Consider the following 26427-nt stretch of genomic DNA (forward strand, 5'->3'; position numbering starts at 1 on the left):
CAGGTTCTCCAGACTAGTGATGCTCAGTGAATGTAAAAGCTATAGCATGGCAACAATGAGCTTTCTACACTAGGCTATATCTTCCTCTGTGTGGCAGCATCACTGTAGTTTCCTGCTCCTATCACCTACCCTGGGAACATCAAGGTCAGGAGAGGCTACAGACATATGCTATGTCTGCCTGTCTTGTGTGAGAAACTCACTCCTGACAATATTATTCCTTTCACGGAGTTGGAAACACACTCTAACTGTGCAGTGTGTGAGATTATGCTTTCTTCCTGCCAACTAACAATCCACAGGCAAGGCTGAACACTGGTGTGTGTTAAAGCATGCACAGCATTGTCTGAACCTGACCTTATGCCTGGTCACGTGACTCATGCCATGAAAAATAAATCATGAAAACATCAGGAAATCTTATGCTCTAGGATGTTAAATAATCCAAATTTATGTGAGTGTTTTCAATGGCTCCTAAAACCACTAGGGGTTGTTTAAGACAAATAGTATGAATGAAGCACTTCTGTTTATCACATAATAAAACAAATAACAAAAAGGGAAAATAATTAAAAAATAAAACTGATCAAATTATAGACAATTGTCTGAGCTCTGGACGGCCACTAAAAACCCCCTCTTCCCTCAAGACACCACCTTCCCATTATCCAAGTTGACAACAGATATTGCTTGAAAGGACTCCATCATTCAAAGTGTTGAGAACCAATATTTTAAAAAGAGAAGCAACACAATAATAATCTTCTTTACCATCTGTGTCTCTCAGAGGGTCTGTTCCCTGTAATTTCTAGATGGCTCTTTTCTCCTCCTGTTGGGAGGGAGCAAGAGAAAGAGATGACTGTCCTTAATTGTTGCTTTGTTTGATTTATTAAATTCAGAGTCATTATCTAAAATGGGGGTAATCTCATTAGGACTTAGACTGCTCTATTATTTCTTGGGATGGGGTTAATTTCATATTTGCAGAGTCATAAAATAAAGAGTTCAAAATCCAATTACGAAGGCTTAATTTCATAGCAACTAAAGAGAAACATTTCTATCATAAAGAAAAATAAATATTATGTTACTTCAGGAAACGATTTGTCAGGAACTAGGGGCCTAGGAGGAGGGTCTCCATTACTGTCATTCAACTTTGCATGATAATGCATCACCTAGGCTGGCTAGTCTTCAGAAAGGAGTAAATTTAATGAGCTAAAGTCAAAGTAATCAGGCTAAGGTTGACACATTTCAAAAAAGGTCAGTGTTAAGCACATTTTCTCCTCCTTAACTCAGTTACCATGTCATCTCTCTGAGTTAGTATTCCTCTAGCTTGAATCTATAAAATGAATGTCTGCAGCAAAGCGCTAACTACGTTAGGACTAACAGGATTTATTTCACATTCTATTATTTGTTATTCCTCATAATTTTCCATGTGTCATACTGGAAGACGGGTGAGGTAATATGATTAAGCTCAGAGTTGAGCAGCTTAATGTATATTAGCAAATCAATCTGAATTTGCACATAACCCAATCATGGTCCCACTGGCTGTGGAGAGGAAATTCATTTGCTTACATTATTCTTTAACTCAGTTATCGTTTGCCAGAATTAGGTGGTGAAGTCACATGTACTTCTGTATTGGTTTGGAATTGCCTCTGGATTTTGGAAACAACTGCCCTAAATTGGGTGTTTCTGGTGAGATTTTCTCCTCAAGAGCAGCTGGCTGATTCTGCCTCACAAAGGGAAGTGAGGGAGACACCATGATGTGAATGCACTTTAGAAATGGTAAACCTTTACTGGGGGGCAGAGGGTACTGTCTTTGTGGTTCCCCCATTCCATAACTTTCCCCTCATCTTACATCCTAACCCACTTTGCAGACATGTTTCAGACAAATTTCACTCTCAACTTCTAAAAAGAGAGATCCAACCAGAAAGAGCTAATTTTACATCTTTGTTACTAAAGTTCCAAGATGATTTAAAAGAAATGCAGATCCCACATCAGACTGCAGCAAATGTTGGCTATTTGCTCACATGGATCAGTGGTGGCTGAGTCTGAAACAGACTCCTGGGCCCCATCCCTCCCCACCACCCACTGGGGCAGCAGTGTGTTGACAGACATGGTCCTGGGAGAGCAATGGCAGCTCCAGATGCCTTCCTGACCACCCAGCAGTGCCTTGGCACCCAGGGAGAGGACAGCACATTGAACACAGGGTATGATTGTTAAATAAGCTTACACTGCTTATCCCTGACATGCTCTCTTGATAGCGTGATTTGGAAATGATATTGAATCTGTAAAACAACATAATGGCTTTACATTGCTAATTCTGGAAATTCAGTCCTATTACCCAAGGGCTGACGTTCCAATAAGGCGCCTCTGGGCTGTAGAGTAAACGAGATGAACTTTCTATGAGCAAAGCAGTAAACGAGATGAACTTTCTATGAGCAAAGCAGTGCGCTCTCTTCTATGAACACAGAAATACTCATATTCCTCAAGCGAAGTAAAATCAAAACTTCCTCTCTGTATATTTGGCTTTCAATATGAAAATGTCAGAAATATATGGGGATTCCAATTATTTACCCAGTAAAGGACCAGAGTCCTGACTGCCTTGGCCCATGCCTTTCTTGTTCCTTATCACAATAAGGCAAATGTGAATCAAGCTGAACATAGGCATGTTGGAAAAAATGCAACAAACAGCATGATGAAGACGAAGGAGCACTAGATTTTAAGTTACTAGTCTTAGGTTCAAACTCAACTTCACTATTTAGTATTAGAAGCTCTCCAGTCTTGTCTCCATTGGAATATTAAGACTGGACCACATACATGAAGCTAAGGTCCTTCCCAGCTATAAATTGTCATTAATTCTTGATATCTCTCCCTGACTATCTCCTTTACATGCCTTCTTCAATCTCTTTACTTCACATAATTATGGGACTCTAGAGTCTTTCAAAAGACATTTAACTTTGTTTTTGTATTTCATATAAATCACTTTCACAGGTTTTGGGGGGTTGGGGGGAGGGGGACTGTAATTAAATCATTGTTTCGGTTCTTGTCATTTAAGAAATACATGATAGTCATGGATATAATGCCACTTTTAAATGAGCTTCTTGTGATGCTTTTGCCACACCAAGCACTGCAGGCTTAGATCATGTGATGACAGTAACATAGCTACATCAGTGTCTGACATTGGCTCTGCAGAATGATAAAGTAGATAAAATAAACTGAACGCCATTCCCTAAATGTTAAGATGGTTTTGTACAAAGGTGGTCATGGCTAAGTAAGGTTAATGATTTAATTTTGGAAGTCAGAGTAATTTTGTATTATTTTTTAATTCACCAGTTTTCAAGTGTGGTATGTTAATGACACATAAATGTGTATTTTATATGAGGCTATGTTACACATACATGTGTGCACGGTCCCAAAGTCAGCTTCCTGGGAAATATTTGACTTTACATCTGCTCTTCTCTTAAACAGCATGTAACAATAGAAAAGGAATTTTTTAAGGCATAAACCCACAAAGACAAAAGGAATGAAAAAGCAGGAACGGCAACAAAATTGTGAAAGCTATAAAGCAGAAGAGATGGTGGCAATGATACTTATTTTCATCTTCAAGTGTTTTAAGATAATTTGATGATTACTAAAAATATTACAAAAATAAAAACATATACTCCTCTTTGTTGCCCAAAGGTGACACCCTTGTTTTACTTCTCCCTGTCATTCACATTTCCAGTGCCTTTGATTACCCTTTGCTTTCTTTACCCAGCTCAAATATTCTCTGTGCACCTTCCTCAAACATGGAAGGCAGCTCCCAGATGACAAGGGCTGTTTCTCACTCAATGTTGTGTCCCAGGCATTCTGCATCAGACCTGGTCATTGCTAGATGCTCACTGAATTCTGGACAAGGAAACAAGGCAGCCACCGATTCAGGCTCCACTCCCTTAGTTTACAGTGTTGCTGGGAGGTAGGTGCCCAGCCAGGGAATACATTTTCTGGCACCCTTTGAATCCAAGATGAGTCTCATTCAGAGTTCTGACCAAAGAAAATTGGACAGAAGTTAACATGTGCCAGTTCTAGACCCAAACAAAAATTCCCTGTGCAATTCTCCATTTTCTTCATTTCTTTATTTACTGGCTGGATTAGCTGCCCAGGTGACAGCTGTTCCTGAATGATACCCCTCCAATCATTGATTGGACTGTATGTACATCAGAAAGAAACTCCTAATGTGCCAGGCTACTGAGGATGTGGGGGTTTATTTGTCGTTGCAGCTGGTACTGCCGTACCTGTGTAATACGGTGACCAACTGAATGAATGAATCCATGGGCCAATGCCAATCACCCTCCACATGTCCATGGGAAAGCCCATCACAAAGAGGACATTACCTTCAGGAGATCCAGTTTCAGCTGCAGCTCCTCTTGAGTGGATGAGCACAAAGCACCCACAATGATGCTCATATACTCCTCAGCGTTTATGACTGAGAGTTGCTCCAAGATGCTGAGTGAGGCTCCCCGGTACCACTCATTGTCCAGGAAGATCTTGATGAAGGGCACCATGCCATGGTCTTTCAGGACAACTGCAGACCAGAGAGACAGTATGGGGTTAGAGTGCTGGGGACCCCGGCACCTTAGTTTCAATAACAAGGAAATTGTAATTGAAAGTTCCTTACAATATCCTAGTCTGTTTTTGCTACATTCTCATGTGTCTCTTCTGCCCATTAGAAACGTTTTTCAAACTCCATACCCACGGTTAAAATGAGAAGAGGAAAAGAGAAACTGTGGAGCTGAGAATTAAAAAGAAAAAATGCTTTCTTCTCCAGTGAGAATTCTGTTTTTGAAAAATGTCTTTTTCTTTTCCTTTTTTTTTTACAGAAATCTGAGAAATATAAATTGCAACTGGATATACTTCTGCCTTTTATTTCAACATAACTCCTAATCCAGGGCAGATGGCAATTCTCTCTCTTCTCTCTGCCAAAATTCTCAGTGAAATCAAACCATAATTGAAATTAATAATATATTTAATTCCTAGGTAGTTTCTTGGGAAGTGGAGGATGTGGAATTAAAGAAATTTGGCTTGTGGTATGTTTTTGTTTAAAAGTAATCCTAAGAATTTTTTCATCAAGATTGATATTTGGAGTAATCACATGTGGAATGAGAACTGGGAAGAAACTATATTGTTCAAATGTGGATTTGACTGGTCAATTCCATAAAGTATGAGTTCTCCAATTATGGATAAGATATTCCCTAATTGGAAATTATCTTGGAGGTCTGTTTAACAGTAGATTCCCGAGCTCTACTTTGGCCTGCTTCTAATTAAATCTATAGGAATATACATTTTAACAGCACCACCAGGGAACCTTTTATAACCTAACATTAGAGACCCTCTGCCACAGGAAATAATCATTCACATTTGGTATAATTGGTCTGTGAGTGCTTCAGATAAAGATGCTCCAAATCACCAAGCCCTCTGATGTTACTTTGTTGAAGTATCTGTCACTTTGTTGAAGCTTCATAGTATAAAATGTATGAATGCATATTATATGCACATTTAAAAAAAAAAAGCTGCATGGTCCTAGAAAGCTAAAAAAAATTTTTGGATGTTGGAGCTAAGTCCATTATAGGCTGGAAGCATATCAAATTAAAAATGACAAGCTTTCTTTGTATTTTATTAGTTAGATTTTTTTTTTAAGCATCTAGTCAGTGCAGCAGAATCTTAACCGATTTCACATTAAAGTGTGGGGTGAGGGGTGCTTTGCGGTCTCATAAATTTAGAATACAACTTTCCTCCCAACCTTATTTAGCAGCTTTCAAAGAAAAAGGTGTCAACTGAGGCATCTACCAATTTACTGATGATCATTGAACATCAACCAGCAAATGGACATTAACCACACATTAGTGCTGGTCATTCCTTGGATATAACCTTTGAACTTTGAAATAAATCACTGAAAATAATTACTGTTTACCAAGCAGTGACAAGACAAATTTGGTGCCATCCTTACCCGCATTCCGTACTGAGCCTTTCAGAAGTGTGACTACAGTTTTCAGCATCACACAGGTCAATTCCCTTTCTGGATCCTGAACACTGGGGGTGGACTCTTTGCTTCCTGCCATATTTTAAAAACAATAAAACAACAACAACAATTAAGTGCATATGGTATGATCCTAAATCTCTGATTCCATTAGTTTTCTATCTTGTTATGGAAATGGGAAGGTAATGCTTCTATTATAAGGGAGTATGCATCCCAATTTTCTAAGATGTAACTCTACCGCCCCTTAGAGCAATAGTTCTTCAACTTGGGCACATCAAAATCTTCTGAAGGGCTCACCGTTAAAATCCAGAAGCTGAGCCCTTTCCCCAGAGTTTCAGACTTAGGAGGTCCTGGGTAAGTTCTTATAATTGCATTTCTAACAAGTTTCCAAATGATGCTGATGAGGCAGATCTGAGGACGCCTCTTGGAGAACCACTATCCTGCATAATCTCTGAAGCCCTGCCTTCTTGAGTATCGTTTGGACACTTGTATAGTTTGCCATTCCTGCCAGGGAGGGAGAATTGCCAGCTCACACCATAGGCATGAAGATGCCTGAGAGATTCTGGGGTAGATAGATGTCCCCATTAGATCCATGAGGGCAAACCAGGTCTGTGTGTTCAGCATTGAATCCCTAGTGCCGTAAAATACCTGACATGAGAGGGAAATTCAATACATAGTTGGGGGAATGAATGAATGAGTGAGTAAAGGTAGAGTTTATTAACTGGGAGACAAATATCTAAGAAACAACAAGAAACACCTAACAATAGAAAGCATAAAGTAAGATTGGATACATCAGCTCACGAAAAAAAGTTCAAATTCTCCTGGGATTGGTCATAGGTCTGGGATTGAGTTTAAGAGCAAATTCAATGTCAGGCTGCTGAAAAACAATACACAGTTAAGATAACACAGAGTTAGACAAAAAGACTGTGGAAAGAGCACTCGAAAGAAGAACACGCAAAAGACACTCCAAGGCCTGACCCAGGGCCCAGCTATGCTAAGATGGGAGTGCCTTATCCTTAGCCCTGACACTCCCAGGGAAGCATGGGTACTTCCTGAACCCCAAAAAGTATGTAAGAGCTCCTCCTTGCAAGTTTATCTCAGTCTCCCATGAGGTAGCACAAAGCCTATAGGGATAAGATGACCAATGTTTCTTGAACACTTATGCACTAAACACAACAATGGGTCATTTTCAGATATTTCTTTGTTGAATTCTCACAACAGCTCTATGATACACACACACACACACGTATATATGTACATATATATATACACACACACATATATATGTATATATGTATGTATGTATGTATGCATACATATGTGTGTATGTATGTATATGTATATATAGATATGTATGTATGCATATACATACATACGTATATATATGGCTTCCTGTGTCTCGATGTCCCTCCAGGCTGAAATCCTAGAGGGGCAAGTATAAACAGATTGAGGGAAAGCTGTGAGGATCTGAAAGGAGTTTTCACACCAATTCCTGTTTGAAAGTTGGTAGAGGTGGGCATTGCAGATAACCCCATAAAGTGGCCCCAACAGAGTCCAGGATATCACTCCTGAGTGTACTCTGGACTGGAAAGAAGGACCCTGAAGTCTCATGGGAGGAGCAGAGGTTGATAATGTTAAGAGTCCAGAGTGTAAGGGCTGAGGCAGGAATGAGAGGATGATGCCAAGGAGCCACGGGTGCACAGCTCAGCAAAGTACACACAAGACTTAAAGGGACAAGCCGGGTAGCAATGACCTCTGCTCCAAGCGGAATACCATTGAGCCTAACAACACTGAGTGAGCAAGTTAGCCATAACCCAGCTAACCTAGACAGGTCCCCAACACGAGCCCTAAGCCTCTCTGATTTTCCTTCCCCTTTGAATTACTGAGGACCTGTCCTTCCCTCTGCTATCTCCCTATCTAAATATTCAGACAATATTTAGTGAAAAAGACCTCTGAAAGCTGAGAATTCATGGGCAGGCGTTAGCCCCATGAGTCTGTTTAAAGTTACACCCATCCTCCTTATTCCTTCATGGGAAAGATCAGGTCAGTTATACAAATAGGGAGGCTGCTGCTCCATGAAGTCATGTGCCCCAGGGATACCTTTTCTGGCCCTCATGGCACTAGGTGACATGTGCACGCTCACTTTCTCGGTTATGTTGGTGGGCGGCAGGGCAGACTTGCAGACCAGGCCCAGCTAACACTGACTCCCAACCTGTTCTCCCTCCCCCTACTCTGACACTCCTACACACCTGACTTCCTCAGGATCTTAGCGTGCTTCCGCAGCTGGGCTAGCAGCAGGCCCAGGAGCCCCGAGTCCCGGAAGATGTCAGTGAAGAGTGGGTCCGCACTGGCTATCCTGAGGACACTCTGCAGCGCCACAAGGGTGCAGAGTGGCTCAGGGTTCTCCTTGATCAGGCGCTGCACCTTCCCCAGAATCTCATGGGGCACATAATGCAGCTCGAACACCAGGGCCTCCAGGAGCTGGAAAAAGTGTATCTGCACTTGGGCCGGCTTCAGTGGTACCATCTCCACAAACTGCGAGATGGGCTGCAAGGTCCACTCCAGCAGGAAGAAGTTGCGGGCATTCCAGGACCACATGGTTCTAATGGCCAGCAAGACTTTTGTGCAGAGAATAGAGTTACTGGCTTTGTGGAAAACATTCTGCAGTACTTGGAATGCTTGAAGATTCTTGACAGTCACCCCTGAAGATGAAAGAATAATTTTGCAAGTCATTTCTCCTGCCTATGCCTAGAAATACAAGTTTGCATTATCATTAAGAAATACCATTTACAGTTTCTATTTTCTGACACCTGTTAAGTAAATGTCTATCAGAAGTCCAGAAATCCAACTGCCCAAACTGCAAGGCTAGAGTCGTATTGCCCAAGATGTGGCAGATAAATGAGTACTCAAAATGTCACTCTCAACCGAGATGATATATGAGTGTCGAATGCACACCAGCTTTTCGAGACATAGCACAAAGAAAATAATGAAAAAATTATATCATTAACAATTATTTGTATTGACCCCATGTTGAGATGGGAATATTTTGGATAAATTGAGTTAAATAAAACATATTATGAAAAACAATTTAAGCTGCTTTTCTTTAATATGGCTATGAAAACATTTAAAATAAAATAAGGTAATGTGGCTCACATTATGTTTCCATTGGGCAGTACTGGGCTGGTAGATTGGTTTCAATCAATTAAAATCAAATTATGTGAAAGATTATTAAGCAAAGTCAGTTTTATTTCTAAACAAGTTGTTAAATAAAGGCACTTTCCAAACCACCTTCTCCTTTCTTTCCAACTGGAAAGTTAAACTTTATTCTCTCTTGCCCAGGAGATGCTTCATCTGAAAGCTCCCTGCCTCCAGCCCTCTGTGCTTTCGACACCAAAGATGTTTCTAGAACTTCTCTTTGATCCACTTTGATCCAGACACTTCCTTGTGAGCCTGCTGGAGTCTCATCCAATGTCTTTTCCTATACTAACCCCAAGCTCTGCAGCCTCAGTACTCTGGTCTGTGAAGGTCTCTGTGCCCATTTCCCCAGGCTCACCCAGATGTTTCCGGTCACCATTTCTTTCCCTAGTCTGTACTTTCTGGCTTTAAACTTCTGCCCCTTCCTTTGTACCTGGACAACCCACATTTAGCTTTGAAACCTCATGCTCTATGCAGGATTTCTTGACTAATTCAGACACCCGCCTCTTGTCACCACTGTGCCTAATGCATTTATCAGTCAGTTATGGAGCAGATTATTGTTCTGTGTACGTGTGACAGTCTCCACAGAGAATTTGGAGGAAGCAAACCCCGGGCCTGTTCACACTGGTGCTCAGGATGGGGCAGAGCGTCTGCTGCACAGAAAGCACCAGTGAATGCTGATCGAATTTATCAATCAATCAATCAGTCAGTCAGTCAGTCAGTCAGTCGGTCAAATCTTAGAGAACTGAGGAGGCACTGACTCTGAGCCTGGGTGACTGTTTCAGGGTCACCAGTCCCCATTATGTAACCAAATGTCACAGAGTAAGTCACACCAGAGGTGGCAGCGGAGATCAGAGGCTCCCTTCATTATTCAAGTTTTTGCCTGTATTAATCAAAGATTTCCTCTCAGTCCTACCCAAAACATTTAGAAAAACCTTTAAGGGAGAGATTTTAAATCCATTGTGTCCCTGACATGTGCCAAATATTTGTTTCCTCACAAAGAATCAGAGAAAGACCTATATAGCTTTGTCAGAGCATAGCTTCAACTGCTGCCAGGCAGCCAGAGACACAAAATAACTCACCAGAAGCCTCATGATGGAACTTGAAGCCTTCAAGTTGAGGGTAAGTAATACTGTCAAACACCTTCAGTTCTGACTTCCCACAGGTTGTCAGCCACACCACCAGATCGAAGAGCTCCTCCAGGTGAGAGTCCACTTCGCTCTGGGTCAGCCCTTCGTACCTGCAGGGATACATGAGGCCAGCTCCCTGGACTTCTTGGACAGAGCAGCCATGTTTGCTTATGGTGCTCCTCACTGGGATGCAGAGGTGATACATATTAAGGTGCTGGAGAAGATCCCAAAGGTATCCACCAAATCAGCAGTAAAAGGCAAGAGGAGTGCCCAGAGTAAAAGTCACTCTATTTTCAAAAGTCAGGCTTAGATTTAAACATGCAGAGAAAGATGGGAAGAGCAATAGCATTGGCTCACAAGAAGGTACTTTCCGTGGCTTGGCCCCACAAAAGGCATGCACTTCAGGCACCAACAGCAAAGGAGCACCCCCAAAATAAGAGATTTAGCATTTCCCAAGAGCAAAAAAATGAAACATTATGGGAAATAATCGAACTTTATTAGACATTTTTATGCTTATTTCAAGATAGAGTATTGTTTTTGTTTTTAGCTACTTATTTGTAGGTGGACTACTTTGCTCTTCTTGTGGAGAAGGGTCTCTCAAGTCTTATTACAACTCTGCCATGTCGAGAGTAAAAGTGTTGGCAATGTGACTTCAATTAAAGTAGAAAGGAAAATCAATGAGCTGCAATGGATCCTTCCTGACACTCCCTAGAATGGGCTAATTTCCTACTTCCTTCCTCCCACAAGAAGTCTGGGGAAAGCCAAGCCCCATTTAATAATAATATTAAATAAAAGAGGTTCTAGAACTGCTATGACATAGATCTCTATGGTAGCAGGAGCCAGTTGGTCATGGTTCAGACTAATATAAAATGTGACATCCCCATAAGGACATTAATTGTTATGTCCCTTTGGAAGAAGGCCCTCAGGGTTGTCATTTAATCACACCCTTTTGGAGACTCTGGACTGAGAGACTTCAGCCTCCTCATCCAAGTCACCCCTCTATACTGGAAGCCTAATTCTAGTGAAGCCTATAAAACACAGAGTAAGCTGCACCCCACAGAGGAGAAAGGCTTTTCATATTCTCAGCAAAGCCCAGGAAATATATGTGGTCTTGCTCTTAGGCAGCTTTCCTAATATCAGTGGAAGATTTTGGAAAATCAAGGAATTTCTTTGATTTCCAACTCTTGGCGTATCCAATCCCTGCCAAGTCAGAGCAGAGGAATTACTCTCGACCCAGCTGAAAGGTATCTTTATTTGGGTTTCCCATGGGTCAAGGATTTGCAGAAAAGTAGTTTGAGAGCTGATCCCAAAATACCAGTAGGGAAGAGGCGCTGTGCAACAGGGAAAGGAAGAAAGCCAGTACAGAGTATTATCAAGCAAGTTCCTCATTGGTCCATGGAAGCTTAATCCTCTTGGGGACTCTGGGAGACAGAATAGAGCCCACATATTTCCACAATGGGCAACTTTGCTAGGTATTTATCAGATTCTTCCAGTCATTGCTTGAGGGCTGGTCCTAAGGGTTGCTAATTCTTTAGCACTTCCAGTCCCCAAGCATTTAGGCAGAGCTAGTTACAGCAGCCCCACAAAGCCCTCCAGCATAGTCCTAGGGGTTCTGACAGTTGTTTGTCAGGCCCACAGGTATATAAGTGATACATACCACCATAAAGAATTGGTAAAACTATTATAACAATCATTCACTGGTTCTCTGAGGAAGTGGCTCTCAAATCCGCTGCACATCGAATCACTTTTGCAATAAAACTCTCTCTGGCCATGCTCTACAGAGATTTGTATTTCAGAAGACACTCTGAGAAGTCTCAATATCTGCCTTTTTCCAAAGTGCCCCAAATGATTCTGAGGACCTAGGTTTGGTGGTTTCTCCTGCACCAAGTACAGCCACTTACCGGAGCAACACTTTGAGTAGCAGAGGGTAACCCTCCCCATTCTCAAATTCCAGGAGCAGAGCCGAGGAGACAAGGTAGGAGTCCTTCACAAAGCCCAAGATGAGGCTCACAGCCTCGCTCAGTTCAGGGGCAGAAAGAGAGTCTGCAAGCCTGGAGAGGTTCTGGAGTGAGATCTTGATACAATCCATGGCTACAGGAGAAAAACAAAACACACCACCGTCTCCTCAGAAGCACTAACTTTTCTGCCAGTCATTCCCTCCCCACCCCCCTTTAAACTATACATCAAGATGTGAATGAGAATTAATCCAAAACATTTTTCTTTTGCCTCTTGGATCAAGAAGACTCCCCCACGGAAAGCTCCAGCTTGAGAGCCACATTCTGCAGACCCAAAAGGAGAACAGGCAAAATAGGAAAAGAAAGTTTCTTAGCCCTCCACTCCTAATTCTCAGAATGTGAAAGGGCCTAAATCCATTAGGTAAGGAGATGCAAGACCCAAGGCTAGAGTATTGCAGAAGGCCTTAAGGAAGCAACACTGCAAATGAGCAGATATTAGCTCAATGAAAAGTGCAGGGAGGGATATATAAGTATGTGATAAGGGGAGACCAAAAAGAATGAGGAGGTTGGAGCCCAGAAGTGTGGACCACAATGGAGGGGGAGGAGAGCTGGGCCCTGTGATGCCTGGCCATTCTGGTTACTCCACAGTTGTGGGAAGGCAGGAAAGATTTGAGTCAAAAGAGATGTCATTGGATTTGCATTTTGATTAATCCCTGTTGTTAGGGCTCTTTCATTGAAAAAAGCCTCTTCTGAGTGCTGAGAAAGTCAGGAGAATTGCCTACCAAGTACTTAAGATAACACATGCTCAGTCCCTCAGATGCACCAGAAAGTCTGTGTGCTGGGCAGAGCAGACCCAAGAGTTGAGAGCCTGACAGGTAATCACCAGGCCATCCCTTACTTACCGACTTTCTCCTCAGCCTATATGCCCATGGAAACTACCCATTCCCCTAAGGGAGTACAGTGCTCCTTGCTGAGGCAGAATTTTTCTTTTCCAGTTGAGAGTAACAATAAGTGAGGAACACTCACCACCAATGAATGCAGCCTTTTTTCAGGAGTCTCCAACTCTAACCTATGGGAGTTGGGGTGCCTGGGCTGCTAAGCACCTCAGACCCAGCTCAGCCCTAGACCATTTCCTCCAGTCCCTGGCCTCACTGGGTGTTTTGAATCCCTAAACTGGGGCTGCCATTATATCCTAGACTCACTTACGGTAAGAGAGTGGGCTTGAGTTCTCCCAGCTCTCACTGGCTGATGTTCTTTGTTACAGGAGGTCCCAGAAAGCAGACAGATCACATCAAGTGTTTGAAAATGAGCAGGTCACACTGGCAGGCCACTCCCTAAAAGTTCCCGTACCTTGGGGTCAGCCCAAGGGTTGGAAAGCTATACTCCCAAGAAGCACTTCAGCTTGTGGAGCTGAGAAAATGACACATGGTGGGTGAGGTCAGTGGAAGTAAACCTTTGTTAAAATGTTTCCCTTGGAGTTAGCCATGCAGAGCTTCCCTCCCAGCTCTACGAGGAGGCTAATACACTTTGCTGAGATTCTGTGAGCCAATGTGGTGTCTGTGCTTTCCCAGCATTATCTGGTTTTTCAAGAGGAGGCAGACGATGCTAAGGGAGCGTCACAACAATCCAATGAGATCAGTGGGATTATTATCCTCATTTTACAAGTGAAAGAACCAAGGCACCCAAGTGGTCATTCAACTATGAGGACAGAACAGGAGTCCACATCTTGGCTGTCTGGTTCTAGAATCAATGGCCTTAACCCCTAAACATACCACCTAGAGCAGAATCTAAGGCACTGGAACTAGGTATCTACAGGTTTAAATTTTGATTCTCTTCTTCGGTAGCTGGTGAGCCTTGGAAAATTCTTCAGCAACTCCTCATTTCTGTTTTCCCCATTGTAAATGGCATTAATCATTAATATCTATCTCAAAGAAACAAATGAGATAACATACAAATAGACCCAATGCAGTGTCTTCTTGACAATATGTGGACAGTAAATAAGTTTTTCTGTCCCTCTCTCCTCCAATGGAATACCAAAATGGACAATAAAAGCACTTTCATGAATGGAATCAAGCAGTAAGGGTCATCTACTAGGCATAGATGGGCATCAATGAAAACCTTGTTTGTCCAGCTCTTTTTTGGTCTCAGAAATCTATCCTGAGGCTGCAAGAGGATTCCAGGGTCTCGTTGTAGAAAGTGGGCCCACAGCCTACCCCCTGTCCCCTGAGGACCTACTTTGCAGGTATTGGATGATGCTGAGATTCTGAGCCCTGGAGATTGCCCTCAGCACACAGAAGGTAGGCTCCTTCCAAAAGCAACAGCTTTGCTCCTGAAGACAGGTTGTGGCAATCACTAAAGATTTGAGCTCATTCCCTGAGAGAAGTCCTTCCAGCCCCTGAGACTCACTGCAAATATTGAGCAACATCTGAAAAAAAAAAAGACAGAGAAAGGAAGTGGAAGAAGGAGGGAAGAAGGGAGGAAACTAAGAAAACTTTGGTCAGGAAGCCTCCTTCAAGAAGTGAGTTTGTTCCTTGTTTTTCCAGAGCACCAGTGGGCATGCATTAGCACAAAGGATGGGTTCTGTGGGCACCCTCTGCCCCAGGCCAGCACGGTCAATCATGCCACCTAGAAAAGCATGATGGGGCCTGGGAATTAAGTCTGAACCTATAATCCTCATAGAAGCAGTAGTTTTCCTTTCCAAGTCATAATAACAAAATTTTTGGCTTAGAAGTTGTCTTTTTATATAGAAATGCTGGGGAAATGGCATCAACCATTAAAATACAGAATTAACAGGACCCAGTGTTATTTAAAAAGAAAGATGTGCTCCTGTAGCACTCAAACTCTACTTCTCCGTAAGATCATAAGCATTGTTCCATAACCTCGTAACCACGGCCCTTGTCCCTGCCAATTCAGTCTCCCTATGGACTTCAGATACTGTCTATCCACTTAGAGTGAATCATGGCACGCAGAGTTCAGTGGGGACTCGCCCTGCCTCTTCTTTCTTTGGCTCTTGGCAATCTAATTGGATCTCCTTCCACATGAGTCCAAACTGGGCAAATCTCTGCAGGTGAGTGTGCTCATGCAACCCTTTGCTTGGATGACCATTTTTGCTGAGCACCCCTCTTCTCCCCTATTGCACCTCCACCTCAACCTTCAATTCTGGTTCGATGTCATTTCCTCAGAACAGCCTCCTTTATGCTCTACTAGAAGTCAGTTGCCTAAGCTTATTTCCCAGCACACCTTTGACCTTTCCTTCACAGCACTTAAAAAATTAGGCATCACTTATTTATTCATGTGACTGTCCCCCTGTTGGACTTCTGCATCTTCTTTCTGTTATTTACACAAAAGAAGGGACTGTGCTTGCTGCAGGAACCGTCAGTCTGGCAAAGAGTCATACCCAGGAGGAAATTTATATTTTTGTGGAATGAACTAAGGAAAACCCTGAGGAATGCAGACATGGTTTATCACAGTGGTGTGTATTCTGTTCATCCATGGAGAAAATTGTGAAGGCTGGGTTGCACTCGCTCCCTGCAAGTCCCATAAAAGCCACACAACAAAGACTTGTTAAAGTGCCCACTTGGAATATGGTTATATACAGGTAAATGAGGCCTAAGAGCCCAACAAAAGCAGCTTAGGAGATAACCCACCATAAGTAGAATCCACAAGAACTTGTGAAATACCTTCTGGTAATGATGTTTCTGGCTCAAGAATTAGTCTGAAATGGATATTAAAGGGAACATGAATGTTCAATGGATAGCTGCATTTGAAAATTCCCAAATAATCCTCAGTATCTGCTCTGAGTGAGATACTGCTTGGGACCTGGGCAACAAACATGAGTAAGACACACAATCCACCTCACCCTCCCTTCAGCCCCCAAGGCCAGAGACTGGCAGAAGTTGTTTTCCTAGAGATTGCAGCCTCCAAGGAGCTGGGAAAGCGAAACCTGTCAGTAAGCAGGCAGGGAAAGAAGATGAGAAATAATGTTAAGAGCTGTTTCTGGTAGTGAGAAAGGACAGGAGAGAGGAGGACTGACAAAAATAAATCACATTTGGTGCTCAGTGGCCTGAGATGGCCTCTGAGGGAAGGAGGTGACATCACTAAGTAGTTAAAAGCCTGACTGCAAGTTGACTCAGGTGCCAGATTCCCAGAGTTCCTACCTAAACAGTCCCCCACCCACCCACTACCTCTGTGACCCTGGGCTTATGTTAACTCGCTGTACCTTAGTTTGTATAGAATCTAGACCACAATACTACACACATTCTGAGATGAACAAGAGGGCTCTTAGAGGTGACAGATGTGCGGCCATGGCACAGAGTGGGTGCATACAAGTATTTAGAAAACATTGGCTACAGTTATGAAAATGGGGTCAGCATGCTTGTTCTCAGGAGAAGTGGCCAAGGAGAGGAATTTCCAGATGCTGAAGAGGGTGGACAAGACTCGGGGATGCAGACTGGAGAAAAAGCTGGTAGAGCCAAGTGGAGAAGGAATGCACCTTTCTGGGAGAGAACAAGAGGAATATTGATACAGAGATACAATGAGATAGAAAGAGAAGAAGAAAATCTGCTTTCCAAATGCACAGAATTCTCAGCACTTGTTGAACATGGAGACAGAGGAGTGAGCTGGGCCCTAGAGAACAGAGGAGCTTCAGCATTAGGGCCAAGGAAGATGAGAGCATCTCTGAGGAGCAGAGCACGGTCTTGGCCCAGAGGTGTCCAGCCCCTCTTCTTACTCACCTGCACAAACATCCTCTGAACTTGAACATCATTCTCAAAAACCTCATCCTTTTCCAGAGGAAAGACAAAGAAGAGGTAAAGGCACTGCAGGAGCAGGGTGGGGAGCCCAGATTCAGCGACTTTTCCCAGTGTCTCCTACAAAGGAAGAGCAGACATGAGGTGACCCATGGCCACACAGCCAGCACCACACTGCTCCAGACCTAGACCCATGCTTTTGGCCTGTGTGGCCATTGTAGCTGAGAATGTAGGTAAGTCACCTCCTCTCTCTGGGCAACGCATTCTCTAGTAAGAATGGAGATAATCATAGGACCTACCCAGGGTGACCGCGAAGATAAAGTTTATATAAAGTGTACGATGTGTGCTCCATGAACACTATCTTTTATAAGATAGATAATAGGAAGGAAAAGAGGGAGGAAGGGAGAAAGGGAGGGATGGAGGGAGGGACTGGTACAGAGAGGAAAACAAGGGCTTTCCTAGATGATCACATAACTGACTTTGGTAGGTTGCCTCTTGATTAAGGAAATGGAAACTCAGTCAGGAGGGGGTGGTTGATATCGAATGCAAACAACTGAATGAAGGACCTGTTCAGATCTAAAACCTCATATGACCAAAACGACTCTATAGGTGAAGACAGATAACCAGAGCTACCAGACAGAGGAGAGAAGGAAGCTGGCAGAGAGCAGACCAGCCTGAGCATGGAGCTCCCAGAGGCCTTTCTTTCATGGGCCCTGCCTACAGCTTCACCAGCATTTCTGTAGCTGCAGTCTCAGCACGTGTGTGTGCTAACACACACATTAACCCTGTACCCGAGGCATTAGTATTCCCAATTCTAAAATTAGCAAGATGACAAAGTCACAGAGAGGTAAAGCAATTTGCTGAAGGTTAGATAGACATAGCTTGTCAGCTGAAAAGGCAGCATTCAAACCAGAATTTCAGACCCAAAAGTCCATGTTCTATATCAGAAGGGCAGTGAGGGAGGAGAAATGAGAAATCAGTTTCATGAAAAGAAAGATACACTTGACGTGTGCCACTGCCCTGTGCTGGGACTTCCCGGTGCACATGATGAGGAATGCCCGGGCCAGGGCCAGTTGGGCCTGGAACTTACCGAGTCTGTCCCAGTGAGCACAAACACTGACTTCAGGAGCAAGTAGCCATCCTGGTCCTCATCCCCCTTCCATCGCAGCAACTGGCCAGCTGCTGCCCGCGCTTGCTCTGGGAACAACATAGGAAGAAGAAAAAGTATCACCAACAAGGAAATGCAGTAACTTCCCACCCAGCTTCCCCTCCACTTGGATTTATCTCTCCATGAGATGCACTTTAGCATCTTTAGACTTCTGCTTCCTGCCTTCCTCACAATGCCACCTGAGCCTACACCAAACATTTTACACTCTGCCAGACTAATCTCCTCAGAGGATAGCCTTTATCATACCACTATCGCTGTGCAACAACCATCAATGGTCTCCTATTGTCAAATAATAACAACGAGCCCCACAGCGATAAACGTCCTACAGTCCGGAGTCTTCATTCCACTTTCTATAACACACATCCTTATATTGGAGGGATTCCTGAAATCTACACCATACTCAAGCTATACATTCCCCCTGGAATTCCCTCCAGAGCCCGGCCTCCAGGGTTCAGCTCCATGAGTGGAATAATGCAAATCAAGAGACCCTGCAACAAAAAAACATGCTTTGGCCTCTTTTTCAAGCTCTCCACTAAACACTCAGGTGTACTTTTATTTTAGCACGACCTCTCAGAGCCCTGGTTCGTTCTCTCTCTCTCTCTCTCTCTCTCTCCTCTCTCTCTCTCTCTCTCTCTCTCTCTCTCTCTCTCTCTCTCTCTGTGTGTGTGTGTGTGTGTGTCCCTGTCCCTCCCAGGTGCTGGAGAGTTCTTCAAGTCCCTCTTCCCTGCTCTACTAGCCTTTTTCTTCTTTCCCAAGGTACTCAGAGGCAACACTGGGCCCACTGAGCTCTTTAGAAGGCACTATGCTAACTCTACTAGAAGGCAGAGAAGGACTGAGCAGGAGGCCTGGGAGGAGTCTGCAGAGCTGTTTTGCTCTCTAGTAAGCTTTCCCCAGGACCTCTGTTCTCTTACCTGCAGGCTTTCCCACAAGTGCCTTGTGTATTTCTTGAGCTAGCTGGTTGGAAACATCTTCTGCCAGCCTTGCGAGACTGGGAAAGTGGATGATCCCCACAGAGTGTTCCCAGGCCTGAATGCAATGAACAGGATTTGGTCAGAGATATCAGAGCCACAAAGCAAGGCCTGAAAGTCACCTCCCTCTGTCCTGCCCAATCCAAATCAATGGCTAAACTCACCTTCCCACGTGCATCCAAAAGGCCACCACTGTATCGCTACTCTAGTGCCTGTGAATTCTTCAGTTTTCTGCTGAGTACCAAACCCACAGCCAACTGGGCTCTAGACATCTCACCTGAACTTGTGTTTCTGATACATCAAACACACATAACCGAATCCACTGTTTTCCCTGCAAATCTGCTGCATCTTGTTTCAACGAATGGCCCTAACAAGCACCCAGTTGCTCTAGTGGAAACTTCCAAGAGTGATTCTCTAGGTCTCCCTCTCCCTCACCTTCCTTACTCTATCAACTGAGCAATACCAATGCCTCATTGATTCTCCTCTCATACACTACTCAAAACTCTGCAGATATCATAGTTTTAAGCATGCCATTATTTCCTGCAGATAAATTTCAAAAAGTGGGATTCCAGGTGAAGAGTGTGGGGATTCTTTTGTTCATTTGGTTTTGTTTAGTTAGTTTTTAGTGCTTTGGTACATATTACTAACTCACTTTACAAAAAGTTTATCAAGTTAGCCTCCAGGGACTTTAATCAAGAAAACTGGTTCCTCTACAGCCACGCCAACAATGAGCACTTGTCATGCTTTTTCATCTCAAAGGAGAAAACTTGTAGAAGAAAAAATATCTCAATTATAGTCTCTTGATTACTAGAGTAGATGAACACTTTCATGCTTCTTGAATTGCTTCTTTTTCATCGCAGCCCTAATAGAATCGTAATTCTATTATGATGTTCATAGTTTTCTTATTTATTTTAAAAAGTTCTTTGCATATAAAAATGTTAACTCTTGGTCCATAACTGCAATTTTTTAAAATATGTCATTTTGTCTTTGAACTTGGTATTGTTTGGTTTTGCTGGACAGAAATCTGAAATTCATATGAAATGAAATTTCTCGACCTATTTCTTTGTTTTCTGACTTGAGTTCCAGGTTTAGAAAATTCTTCCCCACTCTAAATTATTGTTGTTTTTAATCTCCTATTCCTTTTTTGATTTCTTTAAAATTCTTTCTTGTCTGTCCCTTCTTTATTTCTATTCTCAGACTTTTTTCTTTTATAGTTTAGGATACTACTTAATAATGGTCATGACTTTTAAAATTCTGCATGGGATGCCAGACTTTTTCAGGATTTCCCCTCAGTTTCTATAGTAATCCTGTTATAGGTCTGCTTTTCATTGGAGTCTTTTCCCTTTGTTCTACCATGTTATCACAGGCCAAGTTCACTAGTCCTAGGATGAAGAGAGCTCTCTCCAGATCAAGAGTCAGAATAGAATGACAAGCCTTGGCCCAGGACTTGAGTTCTGGCATTTCCCATCTTAAATTCCCCAGAGGAAGATATGCTGCTATGTGCACTCCTGGCAACCAGTAGCCTCTATGAAATGCTCTTTTGCTAGACTCCCATCTACTGCTCCTTCTCACCAGCCATATTAAATTACATTCCTGCCCAAAGACCTGACCAAGTGTTTTTAAGCCGAGATCCTCATTCTAGAAAAGGCGAGAAAGGCATCAAAATTCTAAAGGGAAATCATTTCAATGTGTTTCCTTGCTATAGATACTATATTTGTTAAAAAGTAAAAACCGTTAAAAATTTTGTCTATATTAAAAGATGTTATACGAAACAAGGAGGCAACCCACAAATTGGTAGAAAATATTTGAAATGCATAACTGACAAAGGAATAATATATCCCTACTGCTACAATTTAGTAAGAAAAGACAAATGAATTAATTTAAAAACAACAGGCAAATGAAATAAATAACTAATAAAAGATAAAATAAATAGAAAATTACTAAAAATAAGAAAAATGTATATTAAAACCACAATAAGATATTTTCTACTTTTCAAGTTGATAAAAATGAAAAGCCTGACAATATTAAATGTGGGTGAGGTGAGGGGCCACGGAACCTCCATGCTCTACTGATGGAGCGTGACTTGGAAGAACCTCTTTGAAGAAATTTTTAACCTGATCCAAGAAAGTTAAAGGGGCACATGTCCTACCACCCAGCAATTCCACTCGTAGGTGTGTTCCACAGAGAAAGGTTGGCACATGTGCACCTGAAGGTGTGGACAAGAAATATGTGTGCTACATTATTTGTGATTGTAAGAAATTGGGCAAAGAAAACTTAATTTTCACCAATAGGACCATGAATGAATAACTTGTGGCATATTTATATAAAAGTGCAATATAGAACTGAAAAAGAAATGTGTCAATGCAGATAAACTCTAGAAACTGAATGTTAAGTGGAAAAAGCAAGTTGCAGAAGTATGCTACAATTGGTCTGTGAAAACCTGTGAGACTATGTATAAATTGCACAATAATATTACTTATAGTTATAAAAATATAGCCATATTATTGTATAATTTATATGCGGTCTCACAGGTTTTTAGAATCATGCTGTAATATTCATTGCAACTACATGTATATTCCCCTAATGATTCAGCAGGATAGAGGCTACCCTTAGAGGAGGGCAGAAGCGGGATGAGCTCTAGAATGCATGCGCAGGTAGTTTTAGTCTATCTGAAATAATTGATTTCTTTTATATGGGCAGGGAGTACTTGGATATTTATTTTGTTTTGAAAAAAAAAACTTTGTATCTGAATTTGTAAAATTTTTTGTTTTGTAAATGAACATAACTGTCCCTTTCATTTGTAAATTAAAAAAAGAACATCACGATTTTACTAAAACTACAAAAATGCTAGAAAAATGGTCAATGCTACTGCATATAGTAGACCTTCAACAAGTATTCGATAAGTAAATACATGATTAAGAAACCCACAATGTGCAGAATAATGGCTAAATGTATTGCATGCTGATTTTGTGCCAAATGCTGGGCCACTTACATGCATTGTTTTCACTGACAACAACCCCTTGAGATTGGTAGTTATTATTTCCACTTTGCAGAAACTGGCTGAGCTAGAAGGTAAGCCCAGAGTAAGGCACAGAGTGAAGAGCTGAATTATCTTATGCATACCCAAGTAGCATGTGCATGTCTAAGAATTTTATGGCTACCACCTAGAAATCAGTTACCATCAAGAAACTTTAATCCCTGGAAAGAAAAAGTCCTTTGGTTAGGAACTTATGTGGTAAAATTCATTTTCCTCCCCAGGAAAGAAAACTCTGCTATGATGTCTCCCTAACAAATTTCTGTGCCTCCTTCCCTGCACTGGCAAACCCCTCAAAGACCAATTTGCAGACAATTGACTCAGAAGCATCTAGATCGTCTTCGTGCAGTGGGACTTCAGGAGGCACTCTACAATAAAGCAAATTGGGCCACTGTGAGCTGAACAGTAATTGTACACTCAGCCAGATCCTCCCAAGGCTCACAGTCCTTCCTGGGACCACAATAAGCACTTCTGGAGGCCACATTAACTCTTTCAGGCCACTCGGGTGCTATTTGAAACACGGAGGCAATCATTTACTGAATGATACCGTGGAGACCCCAAAGAGTTAAGGCAACTTCCAAAAGGACCTAATATTTTCCCCAAACTGGGACTTGCATGCTGGGAGAATATTGCTCAATATTTTTAAAAAACTCTTATTTACTCACATTATCTAAGCTGCACTATCATGCCTGTGGCTGTCCCCTTATACGGCAGAAAGAGAAAGAAAATAATGCTTTGGTCTCCAAAGGAAAATAAGGAATAACAAAAGCTCCTGAGGAGATGGGAGAAAACCCCAGCTTTTGAATGACAGAGAGCCTGGTTGGTTTCCAAGAATGACAGCAATGTTACTACTTCTCCATTATAACAGAGTTTGGTGGTTTGGTCATTAAGTAAAGAGCTCAAACATTTCAGAGACTTTACATGAATTTCTCCTGCTAGTGTGACTCAATTGAGTCTCTCCCTTGTAAATTAAAAAAAAAAAAATGGTGCACCAAAATTTTGTTAACACACTAAAAATGTTGTTTCCCTGAGGTGGGAATAAACCACATTGCAGGACCCACTCTGAGGAGCTAGAGCCAGAGATGGACAGGAAGGGATATTGATTGTCACCATCCCCTTTCCCTCTGGACTCTACGCATGGAAATAATTGTTGGTCATCTTTATTATTATATTTAAGGTTACTTATCTCTTATGTATTGTCAGTTGGGTCCATGCCACGTAATGGCATGAACTCCACACAACTGGCCAGGCATTTAGCCTAAGAGCTCACAAATGCATATGAACACACACTCACTTCCAAGTACAATCAAGTGTTAATTTCAATCCCTCCACACTAGGAAATGATTGAATTTCTCCCCACATAACCCACCGTTCTGGTTACCTATTACTATATAACAAACCACTCCAAAATTGAGTGGCTTAAAATAACAGCAGTCATTTATTTTTTTTTTTTCCTGGACCTGCAGTGCAGACATGGCACAGCAGGAAGAGATTTCTCTGCTTCACTCAGCTCAGGCAGCTAAAGGAAGCTAAGAGAACTACCTCCAAGATGGAGCTCTCACATGGTCAGCAAGTTGGTACTGTCAGCAGCAAGTGTAGCTATAAGGTCAGGGGCTTCGATTCCTCTCCACATAGGCTTTTACATAGGGCTGCTTGGTCTTCTTCACGACATGGCAGCAGGGTTCTAAGAGTGAGTATTCCCAGTGATAAGAAAAAGCTGCACATCTCTTGAGACCTGGGCCTGGAAATGTCACTTCTGCCTTATTCTATTAGCCAAGTCATTACAAACCCATTCAGATTCAAAGGAAGAGAACGTAGATGCCACTTCTTGAAGGTAGCAGTGTGAACCCATTTGCAGCATCTGTCATCTACCACATCCAAAGATCTCCTTTTTTTTTCCCCCATGTAGTCCCAACCTCCTGGTTGTCTGTCCCAGAGGGATTTTACACTAATTCCTGAGAATTCCATATATCATAGTCTGCTGTCTGTCAAAGTACATATTCTAAGAACAATCTTCAACAACTACATCTATGAGTCTAGCTTCCTCCATGTCTATTATTATCAAATATCTTTAGGCAACATGAGGACCTGAAGTGGTTCCCTTTGCCTTAAAGCAAACTCAGCTGAAGGCCAGCAAACTGAAGGCCAGCAAGACCTGCCCATGCTTGCTAAAGGAATGCCTTCTCTTGGTGATATCCTGTGATAAGAAAGGCTCTAGAAAGAATAAAGCTCAAGGTTCTTGGCATAAAAATAACAAAAGTAAAGTGAATCCTTCCTGAAAACACTGCCCTGCATACTGAAGTCATTGGCTCTGTGCTGCTTCTTGTGTGATGCAATAAAATCCCCTCCTTGTCAGAAACCTCCTGGAATCAGCTATCTAAACATCACATGTGTAGGGAGCAGCATTCTTTTTGTCCCCCAAAAGGAACATAAGTACTAGCCAGGAAAAGCCATTGTCACGTGAATCATGAGGTAAGGAAAGAAACCAGATGTGTTCTATTCCACAAATCTCAGCACTTTCTGATGGAGCCCGATGATTAACTGCCTAGGTTAAGTTCTGCTCCCAATAACAGCTGATTGACCTTGGACAAGTTATGCAACATCTCTAAACCTCTCTTTCCTCATTTATAGAGCTGAGATAAAAATAACACCAATTTCACATCGTTATTGTGAAGGCTTATAAACACTAAACAAAATACCTGGTTTAGTTAGTTAGAACTTGGTGAATATTACTAGCTATCATCAGTGAAATTGACCACTTTCTATGAACTCCTCTTTGACCTATGAAGGGGAGTGATGAAGCCTGGTGAAGGAGAAGAGCCTGCTGTTCTGGATGAGCATTTTGTTTCTGATTCATCCCCTCAGTGCAGCTCCCTGTTGGGGTTCCAATGCCCTAAGGCTCCATTAGGTTCTTCCTATTAGCAAGACAGCAACCACAGTGTTGAGTGGGTTTACTCCTTAAAAACCCTGGAGATGAGACAATGGGGCTAGAATTTTATATAGGACCAACCAACTCCACCTTTGTACTTGCCTAACAGGTAATGCAAATTTATGTATAAACAATGACAGGAATAAGGAAAAGTTCATCCCTGCTATTGATTTGGAGGAGTCAGATAAGAAAGAAACCCAAAAAGGCTAAAGGGAGGTTCTTTAGGGAGAAGATGCCAAAGAAGTAGCTCCAAGGGAATCTACTACACAAGACAATGCCTATCGCCAAATCTCAAAACTTGTTAGGTCAAGGCAGGTGACGGTCACTGAAGTGGGGCACGCACTGCCATCAACCTTCACTAGAACCCTGACTACATATGGACCACCCCTTCCATGCTGAGTCTGACTGATAAAGAGTCTGATCCAGTTAGATAAGATTCCAAAATCCAGGAACATAACTTTTTTCAAGCAAGGGCAACAATTTAAAATCTCTTGTGTGCATTATCTTAGAACAAAGAATATTCCAGATGATCTTAATTTTCCTTGGGCCTAAAGTGAAAAGAGACAGTTATAGAAAGTTGAGATGCACCAAACAAAGTGTTCCAAAAGAGTTTAGATGCACTCAGGAGACTGAGAGCTCAGTTGTGCCATGGTTTCCATGACAACCAATATATGCATAAAGCTTTGACATTAATGGCTACATCCACAGGACATGGAATAACTTTTTAAGTCCTGGTGTTTTCAAGGGTGTTCCTTATAGAAGACCTTGAAGAACACCCTTTTATGGTTATAAAATTCAAAACAGAGTGGGCACAAGCTAGACTTCTTAAACATTCCAATGGATATTTCCAGCCTTCATCTACAGCTCAGATTTTATCTGCATTACACCCAGAAAAAAAAAAAAGAACCTCCCACTTCCCCCCAACCCATGTTTCTTTTCACTATCAACTCTTAACGACGAAGTCTGAGGGCTCTGGCTCTGGTGGGATTTTTTTAGTCAGAACTTAATAGAAACAACAGGCTTGCAGACATGTAGGACTTAATTAAAAATGTAGATTTTAAGAAAGTGATTAAAAGCCTGTAATATTCTGCTTCTCCAGAGTTCATCAGAGATGAGGTTGATCCCTTCTCCAGGGATCCAAACATAGAGATTGTGTCAGTAGTTTGGGGGATTGTGATTACAGGATCTTCAACTACATATGTGCAGTTAGTATCTGGGAGGCTGATGGGAAGGTAATAGGGGTTGTGTCTGTTTTCCATGTGCTGTGGACTTTACAATCATCATTTTATCTCACCTTCACAGTCT

At 42.2% G+C, this 26427-nt stretch overlaps 1 protein-coding gene across 15 annotated transcripts in view; it reads right to left on the reverse strand.

The window, feature by feature from the left end:
* Positions 1 to 26427, reverse strand: part of WDFY4 (WDFY family member 4) — a 271485-nt gene that overhangs the window by 223914 nt on the left and 21144 nt on the right. For 14 of the 15 annotated variants that reach the window (XM_016142861.2, XM_036223477.1, XM_036223475.1 and 11 more), the window contains 9 exons: positions 19103 to 19217; positions 18114 to 18220; positions 17009 to 17143; positions 14511 to 14700; positions 12222 to 12411; positions 10273 to 10430; positions 8245 to 8697; positions 5966 to 6070; positions 4353 to 4543 (listed from right to left, as the gene is read on the reverse strand). In XM_016142861.2, coding sequence (XP_015998347.2) covers positions 4353 to 4543; positions 5966 to 6070; positions 8245 to 8697; positions 10273 to 10430; positions 12222 to 12411; positions 14511 to 14700; positions 17009 to 17143; positions 18114 to 18220; positions 19103 to 19217 — 1644 coding nt within the window. Of the gene's footprint in view, positions 1 to 4352; positions 4544 to 5965; positions 6071 to 8244; positions 8698 to 10272; positions 10431 to 12221; positions 12412 to 14510; positions 14701 to 17008; positions 17144 to 18113; positions 18221 to 19102; positions 19218 to 26427 lie in introns of those variants that run through there. The other variant, XM_016142869.2, reaches the window with a different exon arrangement.

The sequence above is a fragment of the Rousettus aegyptiacus genome, unplaced genomic scaffold, assembly GCF_014176215.1.
Source record: "Rousettus aegyptiacus isolate mRouAeg1 unplaced genomic scaffold, mRouAeg1.p scaffold_m13_p_6, whole genome shotgun sequence".
In the NCBI taxonomy this organism is placed as follows: Eukaryota; Metazoa; Chordata; class Mammalia; order Chiroptera; family Pteropodidae; genus Rousettus; species Rousettus aegyptiacus.